Below are 27,359 nucleotides of genomic sequence, written 5' to 3'. Positions count from 1 at the left end.
TCTTTAAACTATATGATTAACTAAAAGAAATACTTAGATAGAAGCAATGTAAGCTTAAACTATGTTTTAACAGCAAATAGTTAAAACTGAAGGACTGTATTGGCTGATAGTAATCAATCCATGTGAAAACATTAATAAAAAAAGTGATTTTAAAGTCTATGTTTCTGCTTCCTCCTCTGGTTAAAGTCAAATGAGATTATAAACAGTAATGAGTAAAATGTAAGTAGTTTGGTTCATCCTTTCTCAGGTTACCAGTATTCATTTAATTCCTTGTTTGTACCTGTAAGCGGGTATATTGCCTTGCACTGTGTTCTCAAAACACAGTGTTTATTACAACCACAAACATTTCTATTTAACTTGGACTGTTTTAATCTATCTTGGATATCTTTTCCAAACTTAAATTTTAAAGCAGTCCTGGTTGTCTCACAGGAGGATAATATGTAAAGTGCAACTACTCTTTATCAGCTCTAGCACTGTCCAGTGTACTTCAGGATCTCTGTCTTTTTTTGTCAGGAAATTGCTTTGGTTTGTTCTGTTGCATTGTAGATTGTTAAAATTCATGCATAAAGATCTTTGGTGCTCAAGAAATGGTTACTGAACTAAATCTGGTTAAGTTCCCTTTTGTAGGTTGTGGAAGTCCTATCTAAACTAAATACAAGTTCTCTGGAACTTACTGTAGGATAGCATACTCAAATACTTGATACTCAAGTTTTGAAGTGAAAATTATGTAATTGGTGGAAAGTACTACTTAGAAACCAGATCAGCAGTGGGACTTCTTGAATGACATCATGTGGGACTTACTCTAGGTTTAAAAAGAGCATTTATGTAAATGAAAACCACCTGTAATTCGAGAATATAACACAAATAACTTATCTGGATGTAACTCTGGCATATCAGCATCTGTAAGAGAATGCCATTTTTTACAGAAAACAATGGAAAATCAGCAAGTATATTCTTTTGTTAATGTGCTTCTTTCTTTGGTGTTACTGAGTTTGCCTGCTCCTTGGTTAGTTCTGAGCCTGTGTGAATCAACTTGGCTGTGATGCTTGTTCTAGCATTGCAAATGAATAATTTGCCAGCAGTGAACGGAAGACCTTAAGTATTGGTGACTTCAGCCATCTTTTCTGCCTGGTAGGAGAAGGCAAAGTTTAGTAAGCTGTATTTTGTTGGTGTAATAACTTACTGCCTAGTTTGAGAATGCAGGCATTTGGTATATACATGGGACACAGAGTATGTGTCTTAATCCACATTGAATCTTCCACCTTTTTATAATTCACATAAGTGAAATTTAATGAGCAGATTTTTTGCTTCTGGATCACGTGCTATTAGGTTCAAGTCTTGTTTGTCAGTACCGTGGATAAAATGCTATTAATGAAGATGTTCTTGCACAGAAGTGACCAGGGTTCATCTGCAATACCTAGTTCTTCAGAAGCAGATTCCTTTAATTACCCTGTGAGGTGTTTTGCTTACATTGGTCAAAACTGCTTGCAAGATTGACTGCAGAAGCTGTGATACGAAGTACAGTCTCCTGGAAGAGGGAGGGACTGTGAACTGTTCTGTTTGGAAAGAAAGGCAATGAAGCTGGTGAAGGCTCTGGAGCACATGTCGTACGAGGAGCGGCTAAGGGACCTGGGGTTGTTTAGTCTGGAGAAGAGGAGGCTGAGGGGAGACCTCATTGCCCTCTACAACTACCTGAAAGGAGGTTGCAGAGAGCTGGGGATGAGTCTCTTTAACCAAGTAATAAACAACAGAACAAGAGGGAATGGCCTCAAGTTGTGCCAGGGAAGGTTTAGACTGGATATTAGGAAGCATTTCTTTACAGAACGGGTTGTTAGGTGTTGGAATGGGCTGCCCAGGGAGGTGGTGGAGTCCCCATCCCTGGAGGTGTTTAAGAGTTGGGTTGACATAGCGCTGAGGGATATGGTGTAGTTGGGAGCTGTCAGTGTTAGGTTAATGGTTGGACTGGATGATCTACAAGGTCTTTTCCAACCTTGACGATTCTGTGAAATGAGCCCAAAATAGCGTTGAGGGCAGTCTGAGAGTTGAATGGCTTTCTAAGAAGTTGTCACCGTATACATGTTCTCCTTCTGTGTTGCTACTTTTACTTTAGGTCATTTGTGAACTCTAAATGGATGACTCCTATTTAAGTTATATGAATTTTCAGGAAGGAAGAAGTTTCCCTTTTCTAGCAGATATCAAGTAACAGTTTTTAAAGGCAGAAGAGCCTTGCTGGAGACAGGAGATGAGTAGCATGTTTGGCTTTACTGAAGAGAAAAGGAGAGCTGGACATTTTACCTTAATACTGAAGAATCTGGCCTTTTTGGTATGCGGGACCTAGGATCAAATAGAGTTTGAGTTGAGAGAAATTTCTTGAACTATTTAGGAAATGAATGAAAAGTGAGTGTGTTATGAGAATTATCAACTGGGCTTACTGGAAAATTGTTACATTTTGAACTTAGTTGAAGCCATCATGTGAGGTTTCAGTACACTGTAGTAAACGCTGCAGAGAAATTATTGGGGTATTGTTTTAATTGAAGAGAGATTGTGGAAACCTAGAAGAATAAAAACCCAAGGAGAGAAACAGCATTTTGGTTATCATGTTTCAATCTAAGTCAAAGCTTCAGGTGTATGCTGCCTGCAAAGTTTCTCAACTAAACTATTACTCGTGGAGACTCAAGAAATAAATGTATGCCTCTTCCCCTCAAATTCTGGAGAGAAAAAAAAAACGCACAACAAATTGCAGATACTGTGTGTGTGTGTGTGTTTTTTAAAAGGAAAAAAAGGTAACTGGTTGCACTGTACTGTTCCGTATGACTGTACTGAACAAGCAGGTCAGGTAAAGAAACTCCTTATGCCTGTTTAAATAACTGTTTTGGACAGAAGTTGGAAACAACGTTGGTGAGAAATAGTCGTCCTCCTCTGCAAAATGTGGAACCCTATGGATTCATAAGTCTCCTGTTTCTGAATAAATACCGTAACCACTGGACTACAAAACTGTACTTTCTTTGGCCCAGTGAGTCTTGTGCTCTTTGTTGCACAGTAGCTCATACAGTGAAGGTAGTATGCTAACACCAAACCACTGTTGCTGCATGTCTAAGTGAGGTGAAGAATCCTTGCCGAAGGATTATGCCTACGCTTAAAATATAGAGATACTTCTGGATTTGGTAATCTGTTTCATATTGTAAATTCCTGTGACATGCTTTATGGTAGATTGGTGTTGCGCTGATTTGTACAAATGATCGGTTGATGCCACCTGTTCCTGATGATCATTTGAGGCTCAGTGACATTATGCTAATGCTGACTAACGAATCTTAAGAAATGGAAATTAATCTGTTCAGAGGAGAGGGAAAGAAAAAGAACAATCCAGTTAAGTCTTCTACGTTTAGAAGAGCTAGAATACACTCGAGATATGAGGTACTCTTCCCCCATTCTTTGCAGTGTTTTCTGTTTATTTTGTTTCATAATGCTTACTCTGTTCTTCAGAGCATAGGCTAGTGTGACTAGTTTGTGCCTCTTTCTGCATATTCATCTTTCTACGATGAAATAGAGATTTAGGCTTAGGAAAGGGACTGCCAAGAATGGGGATGGTTTTATTTTGGTTGGAATGTTAGCTTTGTGGTACCCAAGGTGAAGGTGAGAAAACATCCTGGAAACCCGGATACTTGCCTTCAAAGTTCTCTTGCTTATATTAGTCAATTGTGAAATAAATGTGCTGGGGTTTTCTTTCCATTGTCTAGCAAATGAGGCTGATTCTGGTGATAGTGGTCCATCTGCATATGAAGGTATCTGTCTTGCTCTAATGTGGCATCTTTGTAGTGAAAGTGTGAATTCTTCTGATGGCTGGCCAGGAAGTTAATCCTACCAGAATGATGAGGGGAGCATAGAAGGAGAACATTTCTAACACGACCTTTGTTTTTCTTAAAACACAGTTTAAAATGACAATGGAGAAGTGCTTTAAAGAGTGTCATTTTTCTGTCTTGCTGTTGATTTAGTTATGTGTCAAAAAGTAAGGAATTATAACAGTTCTGATTGAGCAGTTACTGCTGTTTCTTCTGAGGTATGTATTAGCTGTGTGGTTCTGTCAGGCAAAAGGAGTTTCTGGGTTAATGCATTAATAGTTACTGGCTTCTGTCTTCTGAATGAGCATTACTCTTCATAGTGTGTTAAACTTAAGGATTTGCTGTTTCCAGTTGAGTTTGTGTACTGTTTAAAAAAAAAAAACTTTTGCTAAGAACACCATAGCGGGACAAAAATGTGACATTTTCAAAGTTTGTTTAGTTCAGAATGTACTTCTGTTCCTTCTACTGCGTTCAACAGCATTAACTTGCAGTGTACAACATCTGTCTTCCCCAAGGATGGGTCCTTCTTTTCATGGGCCTAGGGAAGTTTAAAGCTAAAAGGCAACAAACATACTGTGTACCTGAATTTAAGTAACTCATGCTATGTTGTAAATACTTTCACTCACCCTTCTGGCTATTGTGTTCTATTCATGCTTGTTTCTAAGTGCATCACAAAGGTATTGATGATGTGAAATGTGTCATTAAGTTCCTAATTTATTGCACCTGACAGGTTTAGTGATACTTTGAACTTTATCTTTGTAAAGAAAAAGATTTTGTCTAGATCTTGTATTGTGAAATCAGTTTACTTGAAGGAAATAACTTTTTTTTGGGAAGTGTTAGAGGAAGGTCAAAAACAAAACCAGGATGAGATCTTTTGCTTTTAGGTCACCACACTTCCAGAAATACTGGTGTTGCATGCTAAGGCAGACTCTAATGGATCATCTCTTCCCAAATTAGGGAGTTCAATTCAAGTGAGGCAGCGCATCTGCTAATATTAAAACTGTGTTGTGTTATTTGTAGTCAAATGGAAGTGGGATAGCACTAAAAGGAAAAAAAAAAAGGAAACTTGGTTTGTTCTACTTAAACCTGTTGCTCTGAGCCTGCAATGATCCATAGACTTCCATAACTACAGCTTTTTCTGTCTGGGCCATAGCTGTCATACCAGGCATCAGGATAAGAAGAGAAGGGTGGTTTTCTGATGCTAGTGGAGTTTGCTGCTGTTACAGATTTGACAGCAGTCATGCTGTCAAACATTTTAATATTTGAAAAATCAAATATATTTATCAGCATGCTGTCACACTAATAAAAGTAAAGCTCAGTTTGGGCTGTGGACAATAAAGACTTCAGAAGTGTAACTAACGCTCTTCAGAGAAAGTTTCTGTATAGGGCTGGCTAGGAGGTCACTGGCTAGGTCATCCCTAGCACTTATTCACACCTATGTGGTTGCTTCTGTCTGTGAGCAGCACTGCAATGGTAGGTCTTTGGAAAAGGCCTCTTAACGTAGACCACAGAATTCATATCTTTAGATTTGAATCTCATGTTGAAGGACACTTGCCATAAAAGAAGGCTTTTTACTGCTTTATAAAGTGGCACTGCATGCTCATGCAGACTTTGTGGTGTAAATCTCACCCTTCTCATCGTTGTTATTAAAGGTGTGGATTTGGGTGTTTTCCATTATACTTACTGTCAGTAAAATGGTGAACTCCTGTATTAATGTTAGCACAGTGCTAGTGAAATACAATGGTGATAATTTAAAATGCTTGATGGAAATTAAGTAATGTTCTCATTATTTATTTTGAAGCCATCAAGTTGGAGATCTTCATGACTATGGTGTGTGGTTTCTGTTTTTTTGCAAATGAGGAATTTGCAGCATTTCAGCATGGTTCTGTCTCTGCCACTGTTTATGATGGTGTTGTAATTTGCATAGACCGTATGAAGGTGCTTTTAGTCAACACCTTATCACAAAGTTTTAGGATTTTTTTTTTCCTGACTCAGCTGGATTTTGAGAAGTAATTTGGTTTAGACTATACCTGAAAAGATTAATGCCCATTAAGTTATTTGCTCATTTTAAAACAGCTTGAGAATCTGCAGAGGATAAAAGGCTTGCAGTTTGTAAATTGCCATATGCATTTCCCATAGCTCTAAAAGCTTTTTCCCCATTTTTTGTAAGCTAATCTGAACTTCATGACTATTCTGTTGTTGCTATATAAAATGTTGTGTAGACACGTGGGCTAACCTGTTGCTGTTAACTATGGTAGAAAATATCAGAGCTGTTTATGCTATAATGCCATCATCTTAACTTGTTTTCTGCTTTCTTTCAAATTGTTTGCATAACCCTAATGACTGCTAGTTTTAATCATCCCTGTATTAAGAAAATGCTCTTGTCTTCTGAGAAAGTTGCTTAACTTACTGAACTAAATGCTAATCTAGGAGGTGTGCAATAGCAGAGTGCAATGGCCATTTATGTGTCTTATCCCTTTGGTACTATGAAAACTTCTTGTTACAGATGACTGACTTCATGCCTCAGTGTTCTAGGCCTGGTTGATTATTTGTGTAGTTGTCAGTATGATTCCACGCTTAGAAACTAGTTTACTAACTTCATTTTACATGAATAGTGACAGAGAAATTAAAGAATTCTTTGTTTTACATGGCAGGGGGGAATCTTGTCTTTTATACATTGCATGTTAGATAAGGAAGAAAGCTACTGTCATGTATAACTTATTCTAGAAAAAAGAAATGTTGGTTTTCAATGTTCTGAATTTATCTTTGTGCCAAAGGTTTTGACTAATATGCTTCAGTAATTAAACTTTTATATTTCAGCAAAATTCCAGCCTTTCTGAATGTGGTGGATATTGCTGGACTTGTGAAAGGAGCCCACACTGGCCAAGGCTTAGGAAATTCCTTCTTGTCTCATATTAACGCCTGTGATGGGATCTTTCATCTGATGCGTATGTAAACTTATTTATATGTTCTCTCTGTAGCTTAAGGACAGAATTGTTGTACTCTAATTAAGAACTGTGGAACAAATATCCATTACAATTTTAACTTCTACCATTCAATTAAAAATCATCAGGTTTTGGATTTTTCCAACCAAGAAAATCCCCATCCTCTGCTATATACAGGGTATGTCTTTCTCATTGACATTGTGCTGAAGACTTAAAAAGGAACTGGGTTTTTGGAAGTCTGCGGTGATGGTTTGTTGTTTTCTTTTGCCAGGAATGCATGGCAGTTGATTTGTTTAGTTTTATAAAGGAGGAGGAATGGAATGTGATGCTGAAAGGCTGAAATGCAAGTAGAAAATGAAGACCTGGAGTTATTAGCGGACTCTGGGATTCTGTTCCTCACCAGGGCAAGACTCACTTTTTCCCTTTTCCTGATTTCTGTGTGACTTATATTGAGTCTTGGACAGTCCCCCCTGCGCTCCATCTGTGGATTTGAACATTTCTCAGTTAGACCAAGGGCTTTGATTCTCTCTTTCATCACCTATTACCGCAGTACAGAACTGGCCTATTAACAGCACTTACAAACTTGGCACTTAAAAGCTTGTTGAAGGCGTATGAGGTATGGGGAGGGAAGAAAGAAGGTGTAGAGACTGTGTGCACAGGTATAGGTCCAGTTCTCAACGCAGGCAGTCATTCACTGTGCTCCAAAAGTCACACATCAGAGCTTTCCTCTGATCTAGGAAGAGAGTAGTGATTCCCCATGCCCAGACAGCATTTGGGAGAGGGAGAGGCAAGTCACTTTCTTCTGCCTCTGTCACAAACATTCCTTTCCTTAAGGAAAGGCAGACACACATATCTGTAATGCTCCTGTGCCTTCAAAATTTGCAATTCTGTTTCTGGCAACTGGAGCGTGCTTGAGGTACTCAGCAGCCAAGTCAGTGACATGAGACCCTGGGTTGTGAGTAACACACAGTGTTCAGCAATCAAAGGGGACATATAAGGCCGCCAAGAGAGGAAACTGATCCCTGGTCTTGCAAATGCGGCTTACACATTTGTATTCACATTGTATACACATTGGAGTGGGCTGCCCAGGGAGGTGATTGGGTCCCCATCCCTGGAGGTGTTTGGGAGTGGGGTCGACATAGCGCTTGGGGATGTGGTGTGGTTGGGAGCTGTCAGTGTTGGGTTGATGGTTGGACTGGATGATCTTCAAGGTCTTCTCCAACCTAGATGATTCTGTGATTCTGTATGTTGGTTTGCAACACACTTCGAGTGTTGAAAAAGGCTTCTGGTCTGAAAAGATTGAGCTTAATAATGTCTGTGCAGATTTGAGGAAACTGGATACCTTTGTTGCTGTCTTTTGGCTGGCCATTATTATACAGTGAGTGATGAAACAATAGAATAAAATAAACAACAAAACCAACTTGTTAATTGATGATTGGAGCAAAAATTTTTTTGTGGGCACAGTGTTTCTAAAACAAAAGCCAAAGGCATGGTCTACTACTATCTTATAGTACTGATTTAGATGCTTAGAACCCTTGTTCCCATGAGCTTGTGTTTTGAAACATATTTATACAGAGCAGTGAACTGATGTGCCTCTACAGTCTGCATGCTTGCTGAATGGGTAAGTATGAGACCTCAGTCAAATGCAATTTTTATGCATCAAGAATACCTGGACACTGATTTGGGGCAGAGTGCTGCTTTGTGTTTTCAACCAAGTGAGACAAACTTTGTGAGGAAAGGTATGTTCTTAGGCTTATACTGTTGAGAAACAGGACATGCTTTTGGGAACACTGGCCTTTTTTAAGGTCTTCCTGGAAGCCATCTATAGCTGTTTGTGTGTGTGGAGCATTACTTCTCCTTTGAAAAGTTATATTTTGTATCTGGTACTACTATTTTCTGTTAAAGCATAGTTTCAGTAGAATAGAAAACTATGGGCTCTTGATTGTAGCTCAGCAGATGACAGCATTTAAAACTAAGACATTTGGAAAAGGTGAGGCCAGATCTTTACTGGCTAGAGTGAAGTAAGTCTTTTGAACTTGTCCATCGTTTTAGCAACTAGTTCCATATGTGAAGGCTGTACTAATATATTGTTATCCTTTAAATACTTGTAACTACCCGAGAACCATTGCTAGAGTATTCCTAGGAAAAAGGGGGGATCAGTTTCCCCAAATCCGTTGCTATCCTGGGATTGTAATTACTGTTTTGCCTGGTGACAATTGAGAACAAGTGATAAACTTTATACTTGCTCTGTTTTGATACTTGTATCATAAATGCTTGTTAAGGAATTGATTGATAACAGCCAGTGGAGAAGATGCTTTTTAATCTATATGTTGAATAATCCTAAGCATTTGTTTCAGGTAGCTATTATAAGGGTTAACAGCATTTGTATTTTTCTTTGGACATTGAAAGAGGAATGAGACTATTGTTGTGGGCTTTTAAACCATTTGGATACTTACTTTGTATTAACATCTGTTTTTTCTAATCTAGTCTTGCATTTGTTACCTGTTCACGGTTTCAAGGATTCTGAAATGTAATGGTTGTAAACTGGTTGTTGCTGTTTTTCTTTGGGAGCAAAAAAGATAATGGAATCACTTTTTAAACAGCACTTCTTCCTTTTTAAAATTTTAACCCTGCTTCTTATGCTGCTCTTGCCAGATGTTTTAGCTAGAACACCAGGTAGTGATGAACTGAAGTAGAAATTCTGTGTGGTGATTGCCCAATAAATACAAAGATCTTTCAAAATATTACTTAGGGATAATAATAATAAAAATCTAATGCAAAATTTTGTGGTTAAGAGACATGAAACTACTTTTTTTTTTTTTCCCCTGAAGAGTGCATATTAGTTCTACTTTCCTTTCCCCACAGTACTATAAAAATGAAGATTTGGCACTAAAAGCTAGTAATAGCCCTCTAGTAAATTAAAAAAAAAAAAAAGAATCTATTGGTTACACAGCACAAACTCCAGTTAAAACCTATAACCAAAGTTTTCAACGTACCATGCCAACTTATAATACAAAAATATATAAAGCTTTTTTTATATGCTGTAATGTTTTTACACCCCCCAACTTGTCAAAATTATTTCCAATCTAAAAATCCCTTTGTATGAGTCTGTGGCATAACTGGAGTTTGCATGGCTTCTATCAGGTTATAGAAACTACCTAAACTGTTTTTGTAAATCCTTAAACTTTCCAAATCCTGAGAGTATGAAGCTTCTCTGTTGCCCTTTACTGGGGTTTGGTCTAAGTCCTTAACGGACTGTGTGTCTTTAAGAGCCAGTGCCCTGAGAGGCTGTCAGTTTACAGCCTGGTGGGTCGGCACTGAATCCTGCAGTCATGTAGAAGCTGACTTAAAAGGAACCCAGACAGGTTGCTCCTATTAAAGGGGAATAGGCAGTGGACTGGAAGGTGAGGCTTTGTATGCCAGCAAGCTGGAAAGGAGGTGTTGCTGAAGATGAAGAGAAGATGAGAATGATAAAATGTTCTTAAGAGATGCACTAGGAAGTGATCTGGGCACCAAGCATGAAAAATGTAGCATTTGTTTTCACTAAGGTTTTGAGTTGATCTGGAACAAATTTTCACCTTTGAGCACTGAAACTGTTGCTCCCTGTCTATGCTGTTGTAGTATGCACTACTGCTGCCTGTGTTAAAGGCTAGCATGTGAAGCAGAGCCCTTTGGAGAATTGGTCTCTTCTCATTTCTGGATGCCAGGCAGAAGGTCAGAAGCAGGTCATTGTGGGGTTTGTGCTGTAGACTTCAAGGTCTGCAAGCCTGAGTATGTTGAAGAAAGGTTTGTTAGGCTTTGGCTTAGCTTGGTTCAGCTGGTATTTTTGTAAAAAGCAGTTTGAGAATTAACTCACTCAAATTGTATTAATTAAGGTAATGATAGGCAAGGAAGTGGCTAGCTTAGGAATGGAGAGCTTTTTTGAGTATGATGAGCCAAACTTTGGGAATGTCACTTGAAGGTATCTTATAGTCCTAGGCTAAAGGTTTTGATCCTGTTTTCTTTATTCATTGAGAATGTGTTGAACTGTGTTTTCTTTAGGACAAAAGGTTTGTTTGTGTGTTTTCGTGGTTTGGTTTTCTTAGCTGCTGTAACAGAATTCATTGTTGTTACCTCTTCGTGTTATGAGATGGTTTTTGAAGAAGGTTGTTGCCTGTCAGTTATCCATCACAGGGCACATAGGTGAGCTGCAGCTGTAGTACTCTCAAAGTAATTATAATTACATTTCCATTGGAACTGTGGAAGTTCTGTGTGGTGTTTACCTAGACTGTTTATTTCATGGCATAAAGCTGAGGAGAAACGAGATTCATTTCTGTCTGGCTAATTCTTTTCCTTTTTCAAATGAAGTAAGGAAAGTACCCCCACCTTGAAATAGTTGTGGATTTTCAGCCTTCAAAGTTTCATATCCTAGATGTACTGTTACTTTCCCTAGGAGACACAGTGTTCGTTAAATCAATGAAACATTGGTTTTATGTCCAAGGCATATTTTAATACATCTAAAGAAATAGCAACAGGTGTGAAACAGCATGTGGTAGGGTAATAGGACAAGTAAAAGGAGAGGTAAGTTTGTGTTGAGCACCACTGTATTTTTTTGTACATGATTAGTAACAGTATGAAGTAGATTCTCTTAGCTCAGCAGACAAGGGGAGTAAGTTTTCCTATACAGAATAGAGCAATACATACTTGGGTTTTGATACTTCATATATGTTTTTTTTCTATTACAGTGCACAAACTGAAAATTACTGATATTTAAAAGAAACCATTTGATTTCAATACACTTTCTAAAAAAGAAGATATTTCAGTGGTTATCCCAGTTTCTTAGGGATATATTTTATTTTTGGCTGAATCCAATCACGAAAACCTCAGATATACTTGCTTGCTTATTGGCTTAGTGAATCAGGAATTTAATTTTAAAATGGTTTTCTGTCCTGGATAGTGGCATCTACTGAATTAGTACCTTAGTAATCTGATATATGCTTTAAAGTAGTTACAGCTTTGTTCGTCTTCCAAGTTTCTCTGTTTAATTTGAAACATTTCTGACAGTTCTATTTTCAAAGTTTCAGGTGTATTAGGGTTTTAACTGAGGCAGCAATGTTTTCCTGTGGGCAGAAGGCAGGCTGTTTGAAGATGGTAATAGTGTTTGTTCCCAAGTTGCATGGCTTTAAACACCTTTCAACTTTTATGGCATATCAGTCACAAGTACTTGTAGAAAATTACTTTCTTTGTATGGTAGACTAAAAATGGCAACCTTGTTACAAGTGTAAATTTACAGATTACAAATAATGCTTTGGTGAAGAAAATGGTAGATGTCAGTATTTAGTGTCTGCTGCAATTCTGAGTTTTTGAATGTACTGAATATTAAACAGCCAGAGCTCTTCATGTTTTTGAGTTTCTCTTCCTGATGATGTCCCACAGTTCTAGTTTTCTGGAAAATATGTTCCACATTTTTCTCTTAGTTTCTTTAATGAAATCCAGACTTTCTCTTCAAAGTTACAGAAATTGGAAGGAAATTTGTCTGTAAAAGTACTTTGCTATCAAATGCTCCTTTTTAATAAAAAAACTTAGGGTTTGATGCCCCATGTTTGCAGTAGGGCAGGCAACATTGGCTTTTGTGGAAGAATGAGAGCTCACCTGCATTCCGTCACCTGGTCTTCCAGTCCTGCAGAGGAACATGCGAGCTGCTGATGGGGACATGGTGCTGGGGGACTTCAGGCAGGTAGGGATGGGGGGGGGCTCCTGCTTTGCTCCTCTTCCTGGAAGTGCTCTGACTTCACGGCAGAGGAGCTGTAGCTGCCTTTTAGGGGCAGGATGGTGAGTTTTATAACTGATAGCCTGTGAAATCTTGTTCTTTGTGACAAGAGTAAAAGAACCATGAAGCTAGGTAAACATCCCCCATGGTCTTATAGAAGTGATGGGTGTGACCAATGTGAATTGGTTCCTAAAAAGCTTTAATTGCTTTTACTCCAGTTTTATGTTTGTTATAACTGGAAATGTTTAGTATACCCTCTGGTTCTGCCTCCTTCAGGGTTTTATGTAACTTCTAAACCAATTTACTATCACTTAAAGCTTGGATAGATGTGAATTGTGTGAGCTGAGTGTAGTTTTATTCTTGTTTAAGATAAACACTAATCAAAACTGAATTTGACAATGTTTGTACTGATTTTTGCTCAGCATTTAAAATCAAGTTGTGTTAGCTTTATTTTTTATCATCATGAGGGTTATTGGGAACTTGCAGTAATACTGCCAGTGCTTTGATTTGCCTGTAAAAATCAAAGTGGTGATAACAAAGTTATTTAACTGAATAAGATGCATCCTCTGTTCTGGCTTTATTTTTTGACTTTCCGTAAAAATGTGTGTATTTTCTGTATAAAGATGCTAATCATTCTGTAGCTTTTATCGACTTGAGGCACAATGCATTTTTTTCCCATGTTCTCTAAGAAGAAATCATACCTGCTGATTGCTGTTCCTGGAAGCTGACTGCTACAGAGAGGAGGCATATGATGATATCACTTAGCCACACTCCACTGCACTAGCACTTCAGTGAACAAAGTATGAGTTGCATCTCATCCCTTCAGCATGTGTATTCTGTGCATTGGGAATCACAGCGACTCTGTTTATGCAGCTGTAGCTCGGCTGGGTCACTTCTGCTATCCAAAGGCAGTTTTTCATCTTTATATGTCAAAATTCACCTTGAAAAGGTGAAAACATAGCTGTCTTGCAAAATTTTACTGTTGTCAACATATTGTGGTTCAATTTTTTAAAGATGTTTTCTTTTTTTTGTATTACTAAACATAATTGCCACTTGTTAAAAAAGAAAAAAGTTAGGGTTCCTCATTTACAAAGACAAACGTTTCACTGCTACACTTCAAAGTTTACAGATAGCTTGCACGCATTAGACTTGTTAACGTGATACAATCAGGATGTATTTCTGTATGCTATTGAGTAGATAATAGTTCTTATTGAGTTTTTTTTCTTCCTTCTTATTTGTTGGAGTAAATTAATGTTTAATAAAATATTTGGAGTAGCTAACAGTTCAGCTAAACTTTCAGTTAGCTTTTGGTGACTTTTCCATAGTAAAACCAGAAATTGTGAAAGCTTTCAAATTAAAGTGGCTGTGTGAAGCATTTTATTGTATTAACCTAATGCTTGGTTGGGTTTTTTTTTGTAAAATATTGTAAAGTGTTTTGATTCTGGGTAAGACTTTGCATGGGATACTTCATCCAAAGTTGTAAAAATGGCATTCCTCTACCCCTTTTAGCAAAATCATCACCAAAACTGAACTAATTTTTATTAGCAAGACTGTTTTTGCATTGTGTGTTGCAATTTCAGAATCTCAGGTCACAAAAAATCCCAAACCCTAGGGGTAATTTGTCTTAGGCCATGTGTTATCTTTGAATTTTACCTCTTAGTGTTCACATACTAAGGCCACCACCTTGAAGGGGAAGGGAAGCTGATAAAGATGTTCCCAGAGATGCATACAAATTTGCATATCATTAGTTTTTCCTCATATAAAAAGAAAATGCTTTTTTTTGCAGTAGAGGAGGTTATTTCAGAGGCTGCTTACCTTTTATTTTACCTTTTGTTTGTGTAGATGATACGAGCAGAAGCAGTGGAGTGCTAGGTTTCTCCTCTCTTTATGGCAGTGTTGCACCTGCTAGGAGAAGCAGAATGCACATATAACAACCACTAGCTGAATCTAATCAGGCCTTTGCAACCCTCTTGATACCGTACCATGTTCTGTGTGATAATGAACAAGACTGGGGAAGGTGCCTTCTGAAAACAGATGAAGTTGAGTTCTGAAGCAAACAACAATGTTGTATAAAGGAATTCTATGTGCATACAAGTCTTCCTTCCCCTTTTAAATAACATGAAGCAGCCCAAAGGAAGCACATCTGAATAAAGCTTTTTTTTTTTCTTTTGGACACAGAAGTCAGGCAAAAAAAGCAACCCACAAAATCCCCAATAAAAAAAGGATTGGAGTAGGCAATGGGTCATGGAAGACTGATTTTCAAGAAGTGCTGCCTTGACAAAAGATTTGTTGCAGGGAAACACACGCAGTGTTTGTTAGTGTCATGTACTAGCCTTAAGCCATCTTGGAGAGTTAGTGCTGTCTAGTACTGCTGGTTTTTTCTCTCTGGATCCAGGGATGGAAGCACAGCAGTCTTTTTGCTCGTTGGTAGAGAGAAGAAATGTTCATATAGACATCTGCTCAAAGAAGCTTCTTGAGAAATAACAACACAGGATTGGAGTAAGCATTTGTGCAGCATCCAGCGGTGAAGACAGTGGATGCAAGTGCAATTGGGAGTAGATTAGGGGTAAGACCAGGCATCCTATTGTGTGGTACAATGGCTATTGTGTTTCTCATGTACCTAGTCTGCAATATGATATGAGAAGAGGCCGTAGGATGAAGGCTGATGCTGCAAAGCAGTTGTCTGTTGATGTTGTCTACTTTACAGAGGTGAAGTATCTGAAGAGCAGAAAAGAACTATATGTGTGTTTTGGATAGAAGTATGCTATTGACCAAAATGTTGGTAGTGGAATTAAAGGACCATGATGGCGTTCTTGTGAATCTTCTGATGTGCAGCTTCAGCTAGTGCTACCACTAAACCTAAACCTGCAGGAGGGAGACATTTTGTGCACCCATATCCTGTTTCAATGTGCCAGTGCAGGATCAGCTAGCTTAATTTGGCCAGTTGTGGAAAACTTCTAACTAATCAGATTTTTCACTTAGGTGTGAAAAAAGATGAATACAGGAAGGACAATAACTTCCTAAGCTAAACTACTGCAGAAGAATTTTGCAAGACCTGTCATTGTTCTTGAGCATATTAGTGTCTCTGGGACATTGTAAAATCACCCTCATTTCCTGTTTTATGCTGGTGTTCCTTTCCTTGTGGTGTGTATATATGAACAAAACTTAAGGGTTTGTAGCTCAAAACTGTTTGCAGTATGCTATTTGTAGCTTTGTTTCGCACAGAGGAGTGAATTTATTTTTCTGGGCACGTGGGTGCAGATTGTGGAAAAGGTGCTGGAAAATTGTCAGCACTCTAGTGAGTTAGCCTTTGTCTTTATTAAACAGAAAATTATATTGCCAGGCTGAGTGAAACTGGTAACTGAGCTTTAATCCATATTCTTCTAAGGCCAGGTAACTACTGTTTAAAGCACAAATAAACCCAGATAAGGGTTTAAATAGCCTTTATTCTTAAATTTGTCACAAGTAATTGTTATTCTGAGAGATGAATAAGCCTCCCCACGTATATGGGTATGAGGAGCAAAAATATACATTGCAGAGTGGTATCGTTTTAATCCCTGATAGTTAAATAAATGTCTCTCGAGGATATACTTCTTCAGAAAGAGTAAGATGAGAGCTGTGAATGTTCAAACGTTTTGTTACCAATCAAAAATTACAAAGTTTGTTTTACATTGAGAGTGCCTTTGATATCACAAGTCAAATTTTGATTGTACTGTACCTGGGAGGTTTCAGTCTCAAATATTAAGTCTGTAATTTTAGTTAATTACTTATGCTCATTGAGAAGGAAGATTTTTTTCTTGCATTCTTCTCTAGCCTTTAGTGTAGTTTGATAGTGCTAGAATTGTAAGTCTTATGCTAATTGAAGTTACAATGGATTTTGGAGCCCACTTCGTCATTCATCTTTAGCCTAATATCCTGTGCTTCTCTATGTCCAATTTTTCTTATCGGAACAGATGAAAACATAAAAATTTCTTGTCTAAAGGCCACCACCCTTACTAGAGTAGCAGCATCTAATGCCATTCTATTTATAGATGGAACTTGTTAAGTTTCCTCAGCAGGGACTTAAAGCTATGACCTCGTAGGCCAGAAACAGGAGAGCTACCTACTGAGCTACAAGGGCAATCTCTCAATTCTAAAGAATACATAGAAAATTTCTAATATACTGTACTGTGAGTCATAAAGTACTTGACCAGTAAACCCCCCCATCCCCTGAGAATAAAGGCCAGGCAGGTTATCTTTACTGAGTCATTGCGATTATTTGACCTACAACTACTTTTATTATAGTTCTGTGTGTCATATGGCAGTGTATAATTGCTATTTAGGCAACACAGATGAGACTTAAGTTTTTCTCTGTAATACTTTAAAGAAATTATCAATACATGATAGTGGTAGAGGGTGTTCAGTTAACTATTTTTGAAACGTGTTTACGTGTTTGAGTGGGTGTCTTTAATGATGTTGTAGGGTATCCTGCCTTTAAGACAGTGATAGTTTAATACTTTATGAGTAATTTCTTCTTCACTGTGCCATGGACTTTCTTGAAAGCTGGAAGGGAAAAATGCTTTTTTTTTAATCTGGTTGTAATATGAAATGTGAAAGCCTGTTTTCCTTTGGTTGGAGGAAGGCCACCTCAGAAAAGGTAGAATCAACAATTCTGTGTAAGAATTTGGGAACAGAAAAAGGTAAGTGGCTGACTGTCAGCATCACTTTAATTAGCTGCAGTGATTGTATCAGGAAGGTGAGTGGTCTGTAGACTGATAATATTATAGTTTCCCTTTCAGAAAGTTGCTTTCTCAAAAGTGCATTCCTCAAAAGAGACAGGAAGTTAGGGTATTTTTTTGTTGGTTGTTTGCCTTTTTTTTTAATGCAGAATTTTAATGAAAACTTTGAAATAGGCTCATAGAAGCACTTCTCTGTTTCCCAATTTATACATAGATAGCCATCCCCCCTAACACAGCTGAAGGCATAGACCTGTGTTGGGTTTGGAAACAGCGGTAGCAGTTAACTGTTGGTGCTCAGGGGCTCTTCAGCACTGTCCCTCATTGCTCCAGTTGACTGTGGCAAGGGAGTATGTGAGTCTGTCAGTATCAAATGAGCTGAGTTAATTATTGATGAGGCTGATGTGATATTAGGTGACTTCATATTAAAATAGACAAGGAGCACTCGCGGAAGTGATTGTGGTGCATCATCTGTGGGAGTGGTGGCCTCCAGGTGAGGGGAGCCGATGCTTCAGCTCCTGCTATAGGTACAACTCGTATAGCTTTTAGTACCTTGAGGCAAGAGACCTTCTTCTCTTTAAATAGGAACTAAAGTCTAAGAATTTTAAGTAAAATATCTGAAATGACAGTAATCTAGTTGAAGAAGGGATAAAATATATTTGAAGTGCTTGTGAAGAAGAGCAGTGGTGAGCACTGTGAGTGCTCTTTCTTCCTAGCTTATTTTATATCATTGAAAAGAACTTTGTCATGTCATGGGCTTGTGTTCAATTCATATTCCTAAAAGTGTGCACATCATTGGACATATCTTCATTGTATTTACATTTGTAGTGAGCTTTATGCTTGCAAGTTATTTTGAATACACTTTATGCTCTGACTGGTCTCCTGGCCCTCAAAATGTATGAGTTAAATTCTCCCTAATTGTCTGGATTTCTTGTATTGGTATTTCCATGATGTACGTATGTGATACGGCTGTGTACTGAACAGTGGAGTAAATACTGCAAATGAAGACCAGGAGGAAGCTGGCTCTGGGTTTCTTATTCTGGTTATAAGTTACTTATCCTAGACAAACTAAACAAGGTTCCTAGCTTACTTAAGATATGTAATTATAAGACTTAATTAAAATATAATTCCTTTTTTGTGTGTCAAGCAAACCTGTCTGAGATCCTTGGGGTGTCAATTTAGAGTGCTTCCTTTTTCTTTACCTGTAATCCCACAAGTGATTAAAAGTTGCTGGTGGCAGTTACTGCATGTTAAAAACTGCACAGTATCTATGTGTACCAAAGGAATTGCTTTAGGAGTCACACCCAAGCAAAAGCTCTGTTCAGTAATGCAATTCAGATGCAACCTTTTTCAGTTTATGAGACTTTAATAAACTGACAGAAAAACCTTTGCTTCAGTTTTCTTTCAAAATTGCTGTTTATTGGCGCAATCTTGGTATCCACAATGGTGGAAAATAGGTGTCTGCCGCTTCCAGAATCATACTTTGTGACTAGCTTGTACACTGCATAAATATGTCTTTTGGTAGCTGAAGAGCTCCGTAATCCAACACCTGTTTTCATCTATATGTTGCCACTTTCTCTTGTGCTGTTGAAACTGATTGTAGAACCATGTAGTAAAAGGGCTTTTGGTTTTTAAAAATAACCATATTCTTCTTGCTGGGTTAATTTAAAAAATAGGTCATTTCTCTAATCAGATTTAACATGTAATCCAGCAATCACTCATGCTGTTCTAGCTGAGGGAGCATTAAACTGATACGGTAAGTTGAAAAATGTTTGCAAAAAGGCAGCCATAGGAAGTATGTGATGCAAATTGCATATTTTAAATTTTTTATTTTCTTACAAGTCTGCAAGGCTTAGAGATGTTTTCTTTCAAACCTTGCATGTTGTCCACTGGAGTCTGAGGAGAACTGACTTTTTGATCGTTGTTGTATGTGCTGGAGATGTTAGTGAGATGCAGGATTTGGTTGCAGATGTGCCTTTATGCTGTTGTTGTAACGATAAAGTACTGATGTGAAAATCTGCTGACTTCTTCTGGTGAGCCTTCAGCAAAGATGGTATTTTTCCAGTATGCTTTCCAAAACTTCTCTTCCATCCTGGTGAAGCCCAGCTTCACATTGGCTAAGGCTGAAGTTTTACTTCTCTGCTTGGTGTACAGGTGATCATTTATTAACCAGTTATCAATGACATCTCAGCAGAAATTCTGATGGTATCTTTTTTTTTTCTCTTTGTCACTCTTGCATTTGCTACTCTCAGGTTTCTCCCAGCTATTTTTTAGTGTATTTCAGGGTGTATTTTTGTCCTGAAATCTTATGTGGAAGAACGAAATTATCATTGGGCTGGATTTAAGTGCTGGATGTTTATGTCAGCAGTAGTTGCTGGAGGTGCTTTGAGAGCTGTAGTTTTAATATTGATGCCAAGGAGTCTCTAGCCTCAAATGACATCCTGAAGCCTCAGTGCCTGGAGGCAATTAACAAAATGCATTAGTTATCAACCCAACTATTTGTTCTTGTGGAATACCTCAGAAATGCTACTTTCAGTTCTTATTTTGAGTTTTGCAGTTAAGGTGGGGCTTCATCTGTTGTTGGTTACAACAGCAACAAGATTCATCAGAACCTCGGTGTTTATCCTTAGGTATGGAATTAATTTTCGGAGTATTCAAGCATTACATAGTTAATTTCTGTTACAGTTAGTTTAAAAGGCTTTCTTTTTAAAATCAGACAACACCCCATCTTCCCTCCTTCTGTCTACCTTCCTCCTTCTCTCTCCCGCCTCCACCTCGTCAGAGAGGTTTTTCTTCCAATAACGATGATGGCAGATAAGCTTCCATACCTCAAGCTCACTTTACTAGTTAAACTTTTAAAATATGTTTGAGCACAGGTTTGCATTTCAGTACTTACTGAGATAGCTGTTACTGAGATAACAGTTCCTTGAGGTTTATTGAATATTTTTATGCACCAAGCTTTGGTAATTTGATGTGAAAATTGATGTCTCAAAACTAAATAACAGTAGGAATGGGAAGTCAAGTGTGTGAAAGAGTTGGAAAAGGGGGGAAATGTATAGCTGCAAGAATGTAGGCTACCTGAGAGGGATTGCTTGCTTTCAGAGAAAATATGGAAAGAAGCAGAGGGAATCTGAAAGATAGGCAGCCTGAGACTCTGGGTTCAGCTGCTTTGCACTGCTCTGAGGTGTCATAAAGCAGAAAGATTAATCCAGTGAATATCACCATAGAAATTGTGTGTGTATATATATGTAGTGTAAAAGACAAAAATATTGATGTATCATATTTTTTAATTGTTAGGGATGTTATGGTAACATTGCCATGCAGAGGAAAAAGTCTAATATCTTGGTATGTGCATTTAATCCATCCAAAACAGCAAACACTAAAATGTTTTAATCATAAGCAGATGGTTATTTCATAGTTTAATTACAAGGCAGAATATAAAGATTGTTTTGGTATGCTTATTGCATTGCCTTCTCAACTTCCAGTTTTTTTAATGTAACTAAATCAGTAATGAACTCTTAAGTTCCCTTTTTCCTTTTTAAATTTTAATCTGAATTATCTGTATGTTTATGGTGTCTTTTGTTTTGCCTTGAAGCCTTTTGCACTTAAATGCAAGTGTGAAGTATTATTCTGCATTCTGTGTAGTGTAGATGTTTTAATTATTTTTTTTGTAACTGTGTGCTTGAAGAAAACAAAACTGTTCATTGGACTGTGCAGTATTTAAAAAGAAAACAACGGATTTCTGTAATGCCACTCTCAGCCCAAAACTACATCAAGCAACAACTGAAACACGTCACTCTTCCAGTTGGTTTAAAGGCCTGAAAGGAAAAATTTTCTTCCAACTGTGCTACAATAGTCAGCCATTGTTTGAGATGAATATAGAAAAGACAACCAGCAAGAAAATTTAAAATTTCTTGTCTTAAATTGATTTAATTTCTATATCACAAAGTACTGTTTAAATATTGTGTGCTTCGTGCAATTATAAAACTTTGAGTGCAGGCAGAGCTCAAGTCAGTGTGATCCAGAACCTTACCTTGGTTTCTGCTTTTATCAAAATAATGGATAATTTTCTCTGAGCCGTAGTTCATCTTCATAGTTAGTATGTTGAGCTTTTATTTGTAGAGATTGTTTAGTCATTATGATAAAACATAGAAAAATTTTGATAATGAAGAGTTAAAAAGCTTTCAGTGTTTTCTTTTTATAAGCCACCTGTTGCCTTAGATGCGTAAGTATATAAATTCGAACAAAGTGCTCATCACTTGTCAGCCATCAGTGGCAGCATAAAAATTACTTGTGGTGCTTGCTTTGCAAGAAGTTCTTTTGTGTTTGTGACATCAGCTTTGTTTTATACAATTAAAGTATTACACGCTAGAATAATCTAAATTGCAACCACTAAATGGTGATGTAGTTCTTTTTTCATAGAGCTGAATTTGTTTACTGGTTGTATACAGCTATTGACTACTGTTTAACATGACATGTCCCTTTTGCCTTGAACAATCTTTGGAAAAGGTGGTTTTTTTGTGTCCTGTTCTTGTCTCCCACCCCCTCCATTCCTCCTCCCTTCTCTATTATGGAAGGCTTTTCTTGTACTTTTTTTAACAAGTAGATATAAATACATGTTAGGCTTCAGTATTTTTTTTTTTCAACTAGCAAATTAATGGCACATGATGATATTGCAACAGAGAAAAAAGCCTTGCAGTAAAGTGATCTGGACTGCAGGAGATGTTTTGTTCCATATGAACACATTTTGACATGAACGGAATAGTTTTAGTTTGCACAGTTTAAAATAAAACCCAAAAGCAAACCCTGGTTTTGATAACACATACAGGGTTTTCAGGTTCTGACCCTACTGTACTAATGACTGTACAGATACTTACTGAATGGCTTTCTCTGTTGGAAATACCTAAACTGTGATGTTCTATTCCTCTTTTATTGCTGTATTTTTCTTTTATTTTTGTGTCTTTCCACTTCAAAGTGAATGGGAAGAATTTGCATGTAACTGGGTTATGATTTCTTAATATTAAGTTGTTTTCCTTGTGTTAAAACAGATATTCAGTGCTACAGAAGTTCATGTCCTCCTCAAATTCTGTAGTCTTGAGTAAACGATGATTTTTGTGGAAAGCTCAATAAGGAAGGTAAAATTAGTATAGTTTTTTTGTATGTTGGTTGTGTTAAGTATACAGTAGGCCTGTCTTGTTCCACATAACCGTAGTAAAGGAATAATATCTCTTCAGAATTTCCATATATTTAAAATTATGTGAGGCATAGTTCCCATTGGAAGAAATTAGGCTATAACAAAGCTATATTATTACTAATTTTTATATTAAATTGCTTTATTTTTGTAGGGAGAACATGACAACTGTGTAATTCTATGGTAATGTGCATGCAGGAGTTACTGGCTCCATACAACCTGTGATAAAATCTCTGTGGCTGCTTATTAGTCCTGGAGCATTAAAGACTGCCTTTAGTGGTCACCCCTCCTCCTTAGGCCAGAAGAGCTGAGACAGGAGCGTGTAAGCTCGATTTTCCTATTCTTTCACGTGGCGTTGATCTAGTAAACTTATTCTTCTGAGGAATACTGCAAATTAGTGACCACTTGCCCTAGCAACTCCATTTTTTCCTCAGACTTCCTCCCCCTTCTGCTGATGGTGAAGTGAAATAGCTCCAACTCCGTTTGCTCATGTGTTCCAGCCACTTTGTATGGCCCTCCTGGAGCAAGGAGTCTGTTTGTACTGGTTACAAGTGGGACAGAAATACTGAAGCTTGATATTGAGTTTCTTAAAACCAGATATCACGATGTTGGCAAGTTTCTTGTTTTACTAGTTAAAGCTTTTACAAGAGAAGGGGAAAAAAATATGCAATGGCATTTCAAGGTAATCCCCCACTCCACACATAAAAATGAAGTTAAAAGTAGCTTACAGTCAAATAATAATTACAGCACTGTTCCAACAATAATCCTGTAGTGATGGGATATGAAAAGGATATAAATGTAAGCTAAAGACCATGCAGAACAGTATTTAGAAATGCAGCTGTACTCATATAGCCTCTTTTCCAATGCAGTGGCTTTGGTAAGAATATGATTATTTTAATGCTTGCATTTCACAGTTATGTTTAAACTGATAAGCCATTAACAACAACCACTTTACCAAGATGTTATTTATTTTATTATTCCAACATCATTCTAAGCTACTAACTGGTAAATTGCTGACTCTTGCTCTCATCCTTTCATGTTTTCCTGTTGTCATTTTTCTTAGAATGTGTATGTAAGCAAGTAAGAAGAGAGAATGAAAGTGACTTTTTAAAGTACTTCTATATCCTTTCCAAAGGCACAATTCTTTTATTTAGTTATACTGTATTTGTGATTTAAATTCCATGAATTGCAGTCAAGTTATACTCAGTGTGAATAAAGACGGCTTGGTCTAACCTAAACTAATCAGTATATATTTATATAAAACAAAAATAAACACCTTCCCCTCTCCTGTATTGATTACATTTGCAGACTGACATTAATGTGCCACACAGAATGAATAATTTAGTGTAGGTGTTAATTGATCATTTACAAATACACATTCTTCTTGTGGAAGGAGAGAGAATGTTTCCTTTTAGTCGATTCGTCCCTGAAATAAAATAACATTGGTATGCTTATTTAAATTTTTTTCCCTTTCAGTATGTTTTCCCTGTGAGTGGTTTTGAGTATTAATAGATGCAGTTGTACTCTTTGAGTAAATAATTGGGGAATTTTGTTAGGTGCACACATTTTTCTTTTATGCAGAAGTGTTACATTGTCACTGTTGGACTTGCCCTAGTGTTGTTACAACTGGAGAGTGCAGCATGAGTATGCCCAACAGAGCAAAGGTACCTCCCAGCACCATTGGCTACTCAACTTTTCAGGTGTCTTGCTCACTAAACCTCAGCAGGGTTTCAGTTATTAATAGAAGAAAAAAACATTCAGAATTATTTAATAATTTGTTTTTAATGAAGCCCTCTATTTCTTTAAAGTGTTAGATATTAAGTTTTCATTTTCTTCGTGTGCAGTTAGTGTAATGGTGTCATGCTAAGATATTTTGACTACCTCATTTGGCCATTGTTGTTGAATAAGATGACGGACCAGACGCTTCAAAAGGTAAATACATCCTAATTCTGATCTTCCTAATTGGCTGCTATTTCAGGCAAACGTTTCACAGCTTTTCATAGTCTTACTGTAACTGTATGAGTTTCAATAAGGCCAAATGCTGGGTTCTGCACTTTGGCTACAACAACCCCCAGCAATGCTACAGGCTTGGGGAGAAGTGGCTGGGGAGCTGCCAGTCAGAGAGGGACCTGGGGGTGTTGATTGACAGCCGGCTGAACATGAGCCAGCAGTGTGCCCAGGTGGCCAAGAAGGCCAATGACATCCTGGCTTGTATCAGAAATAGCGTGGCCAGCAGGGACAGGGAAGTGATCTTACCCCTGTACTCGGCACTGGTGAGGCCGCACCTCAATGACTGTGTTCAGTTTTGGGCCCCTCACTACAAAAAGGACATTGAATTACTCGAGCGTGTCAAGAGAAGGGCAACGAAGCTGGTGAAGGGTCCGGAGCACAGGTCTTACAAGGAGTGGCTGAGGGAACTGGGGTTGTTTAGTCTGGAGAAGAGGAGGCTGAGGGGAGACCTCATTGCCCTCTACAACTACCTGTAATAAACCAAGTAATAAACGATAGAACAAGAGGGAATGGCCTCAAGTTGTGCCAGGGAAGGTTTAGACTGGATATTAGGAAGCATTTCTTTACAGAATGGGTTGTTAGGTGTTGGAATGGGCTGCCCAGGGAGGTGGTGGAGTCCCCATCCCTGGAGGTGTTTAAGAGTTGGGTTGACATAGCACTTAGGGATATGGTGTAGTTGAGAACTGTCAGTGTTAGGTTAATGGTTGGACTAGATGATCTTCAAGGTCTTTTCCAACCTTGATGATTCTCTGATACTGTAGATGGTAATGTACAGCTTGCTGTGTAATGAACTAAGGGAACCAATTAAGTCCAGGAGCACAGTGTATACTAGCAGGATCTGGATATATGTGGTTCTTGTACTCGTGCCATGCAGGTGTCTCTATCCCCTGTAGTAAGGGTGATTAGTGTATGTTGTTTGCCCTGCACTTGGTCCTTGCTATTGCAGGCTGGACAGCTTGATTTCTGCTCTGTTGTCATGTGTCAGGAGCATGTCAGGCCACATTCAGGAGAGGAAATGTGGGATTTCTAAGAAGGGTGATGCTGGGAGCCCGCAGGGGTGACAGGCGCTACCTGCCTGGAAAGTGCCTTTAGGCTGTCCCAGATGCTTGTGAGCTGCCAGGTTGTTGCAGACCACCATCGTTTCCAGTGTGTCGCAGTCACACCAAGGAGTCCATACTTCTTCATGTCCCTTCATCTGGTTCTCATAAGGAACATCCAAATTCCCTCACTGCTGGAGAGAAATGTTGCCTTTGTCGGCTAAAAACCTCAAGTTATGCTTTTCTCTCATCTATTTCTGTTTATGGAATTTTTTTTTTTGCGGAATTCCTATGCACGTGGTAGTAGTTGCTGGTTTTGGGGTTTTTGCCTTCCTGCTTTCTGTTTTCTTGCTATGTAACCACAGGGTGACGTTGGTTAACAGGATTTTGTACGTCAGTGGTGCTATTTACTAGAATGTTGCTAATTTATTGTACTAGAGCGGGGACAATATGAGAAACAATAATTTGTTTGCAGTCTTGGAGAGCTAAAAGCTTTTTGACTAGAAAGATATCTTCAGTACTGCTGCAGCTATAGGAAAATTGTTTTAAATTGAAATGTTAAATTTGGTGGAATTTGATAGGTTAAGCCCCAGTTTAACACAGAGAAATTTCAAATCTCACCTATAAAACTAGTGTGAAGTTACATTTTTTTTTCTTTTGTGTTTTAAATTTTGCCTTGGAGAACAAATAGCTGTTCTTTGTTTCAGAACAAGCATAATTATGCAGAAGTGCGTTATTTTTGTATTATAGAAGCACTGCATAGAAATATTTCCACATAACTAGAATGAAATATTCAGCACGTTTAAGAAGAAAGAGCTTTTTGGAAATGTTTGATAAGGGAAAAGATTACTCGTATGATGCAGTTAGAATGCATAAATCAGTCTCATATGTATGGTATGCCACCAGTTTTAATATCTTGATGGAGTGACTAGACAGGTAAGCTGGGCTTGAGCATGGCAGTGTGGGGGAGGAAGGCAGATGGAGCCGCATCCGAGAGTAAGGCAGCTCTTCCTGTGGAATGCAAACAGACTCAAACGGCCTCACTTAGGAGGAGGGGATATGGTAATATTATCAGCAATGTTGTGTTGAAAATTGAAAGCCAGTAACTGAAAGCACATTGTAAAGGAACAGATGATTTTAATGACTTGGAGAACGTTTTTAAGGTTAGTAATCAGCAAACCACAAAGAAAATCAAATTGTGATCAGAGTTCTGATTTTTCATCGAAATCAAGAGCCTAGTCAAAGGTAATCCATCTTCTGTTCACTTAACATGTCTTTTCTTAGTTATACCGCCTAACTGTTTAAAGAAGATGATTTTTATGTATGTATGCCCTATTAAATAAGTGACAGAACAGAAACTTAACAGCTTTATAGCTTTTTGGAAGTTCCTTCTCTTCTGCAATAACATCTCATAAAACTTCAGAAAATTATTTCATAGAAACAAATTGTTTGAAAAATCAGCATTGAATAAACACTGGCTTGCTGGTCATAAAATGCGGCCTGTTTTCATACCACTGCAGCAGCTATGCTTTTTTCACTTTTTTTTTTGTAGCAGAAAAGTCTCTTATTGATCTGTGGTGCGTTTATAACCTTTTTGAAGTTTCTGCATGATATTTTCATAAACTCTGAACATCAGGGTTTTCCTGCCAAATGAAAGGGAAAGAATCTTAGATGGGTAACATTTTTTTTCTGTTACGTGATATGTAATTTTTTTTTATTCCTGATCCAATTTAGGTTAGAACATTTCATTATGTAGAAATAGTATTCTTTGTCAGGGTTGTTACAAAAAGGAAAAAATTTAACAGTGAACTGTGTCTTCATAACAAAGCTAAACTGGTTTGAAATCTTAAAGTTACTGAAAAATAGGATGTAA

General features: G+C 37.8%; 1 protein-coding gene across 1 annotated transcript in view; it reads left to right on the top strand.

Moving 5' to 3' along the window:
* OLA1 (Obg like ATPase 1) overlaps positions 1-27,359 on the top strand; it is a 107,250-nt gene that overhangs the window by 6,174 nt on the left and 73,717 nt on the right. Inside the window, exon 4 of the mRNA XM_074829142.1 lies at positions 6,660-6,787. Coding sequence (XP_074685243.1) covers positions 6,660-6,787 — 128 coding nt within the window. The remainder of the gene's footprint in view (positions 1-6,659; positions 6,788-27,359) is intronic.

The sequence above is a fragment of the Strix aluco genome, chromosome 6, assembly GCF_031877795.1.
Source record: "Strix aluco isolate bStrAlu1 chromosome 6, bStrAlu1.hap1, whole genome shotgun sequence".
In the NCBI taxonomy this organism is placed as follows: Eukaryota; Metazoa; Chordata; class Aves; order Strigiformes; family Strigidae; genus Strix; species Strix aluco.
Note: the sequence above shows the minus strand (reverse complement) of the source record. Positions and strands in the feature narration are given on the sequence as shown.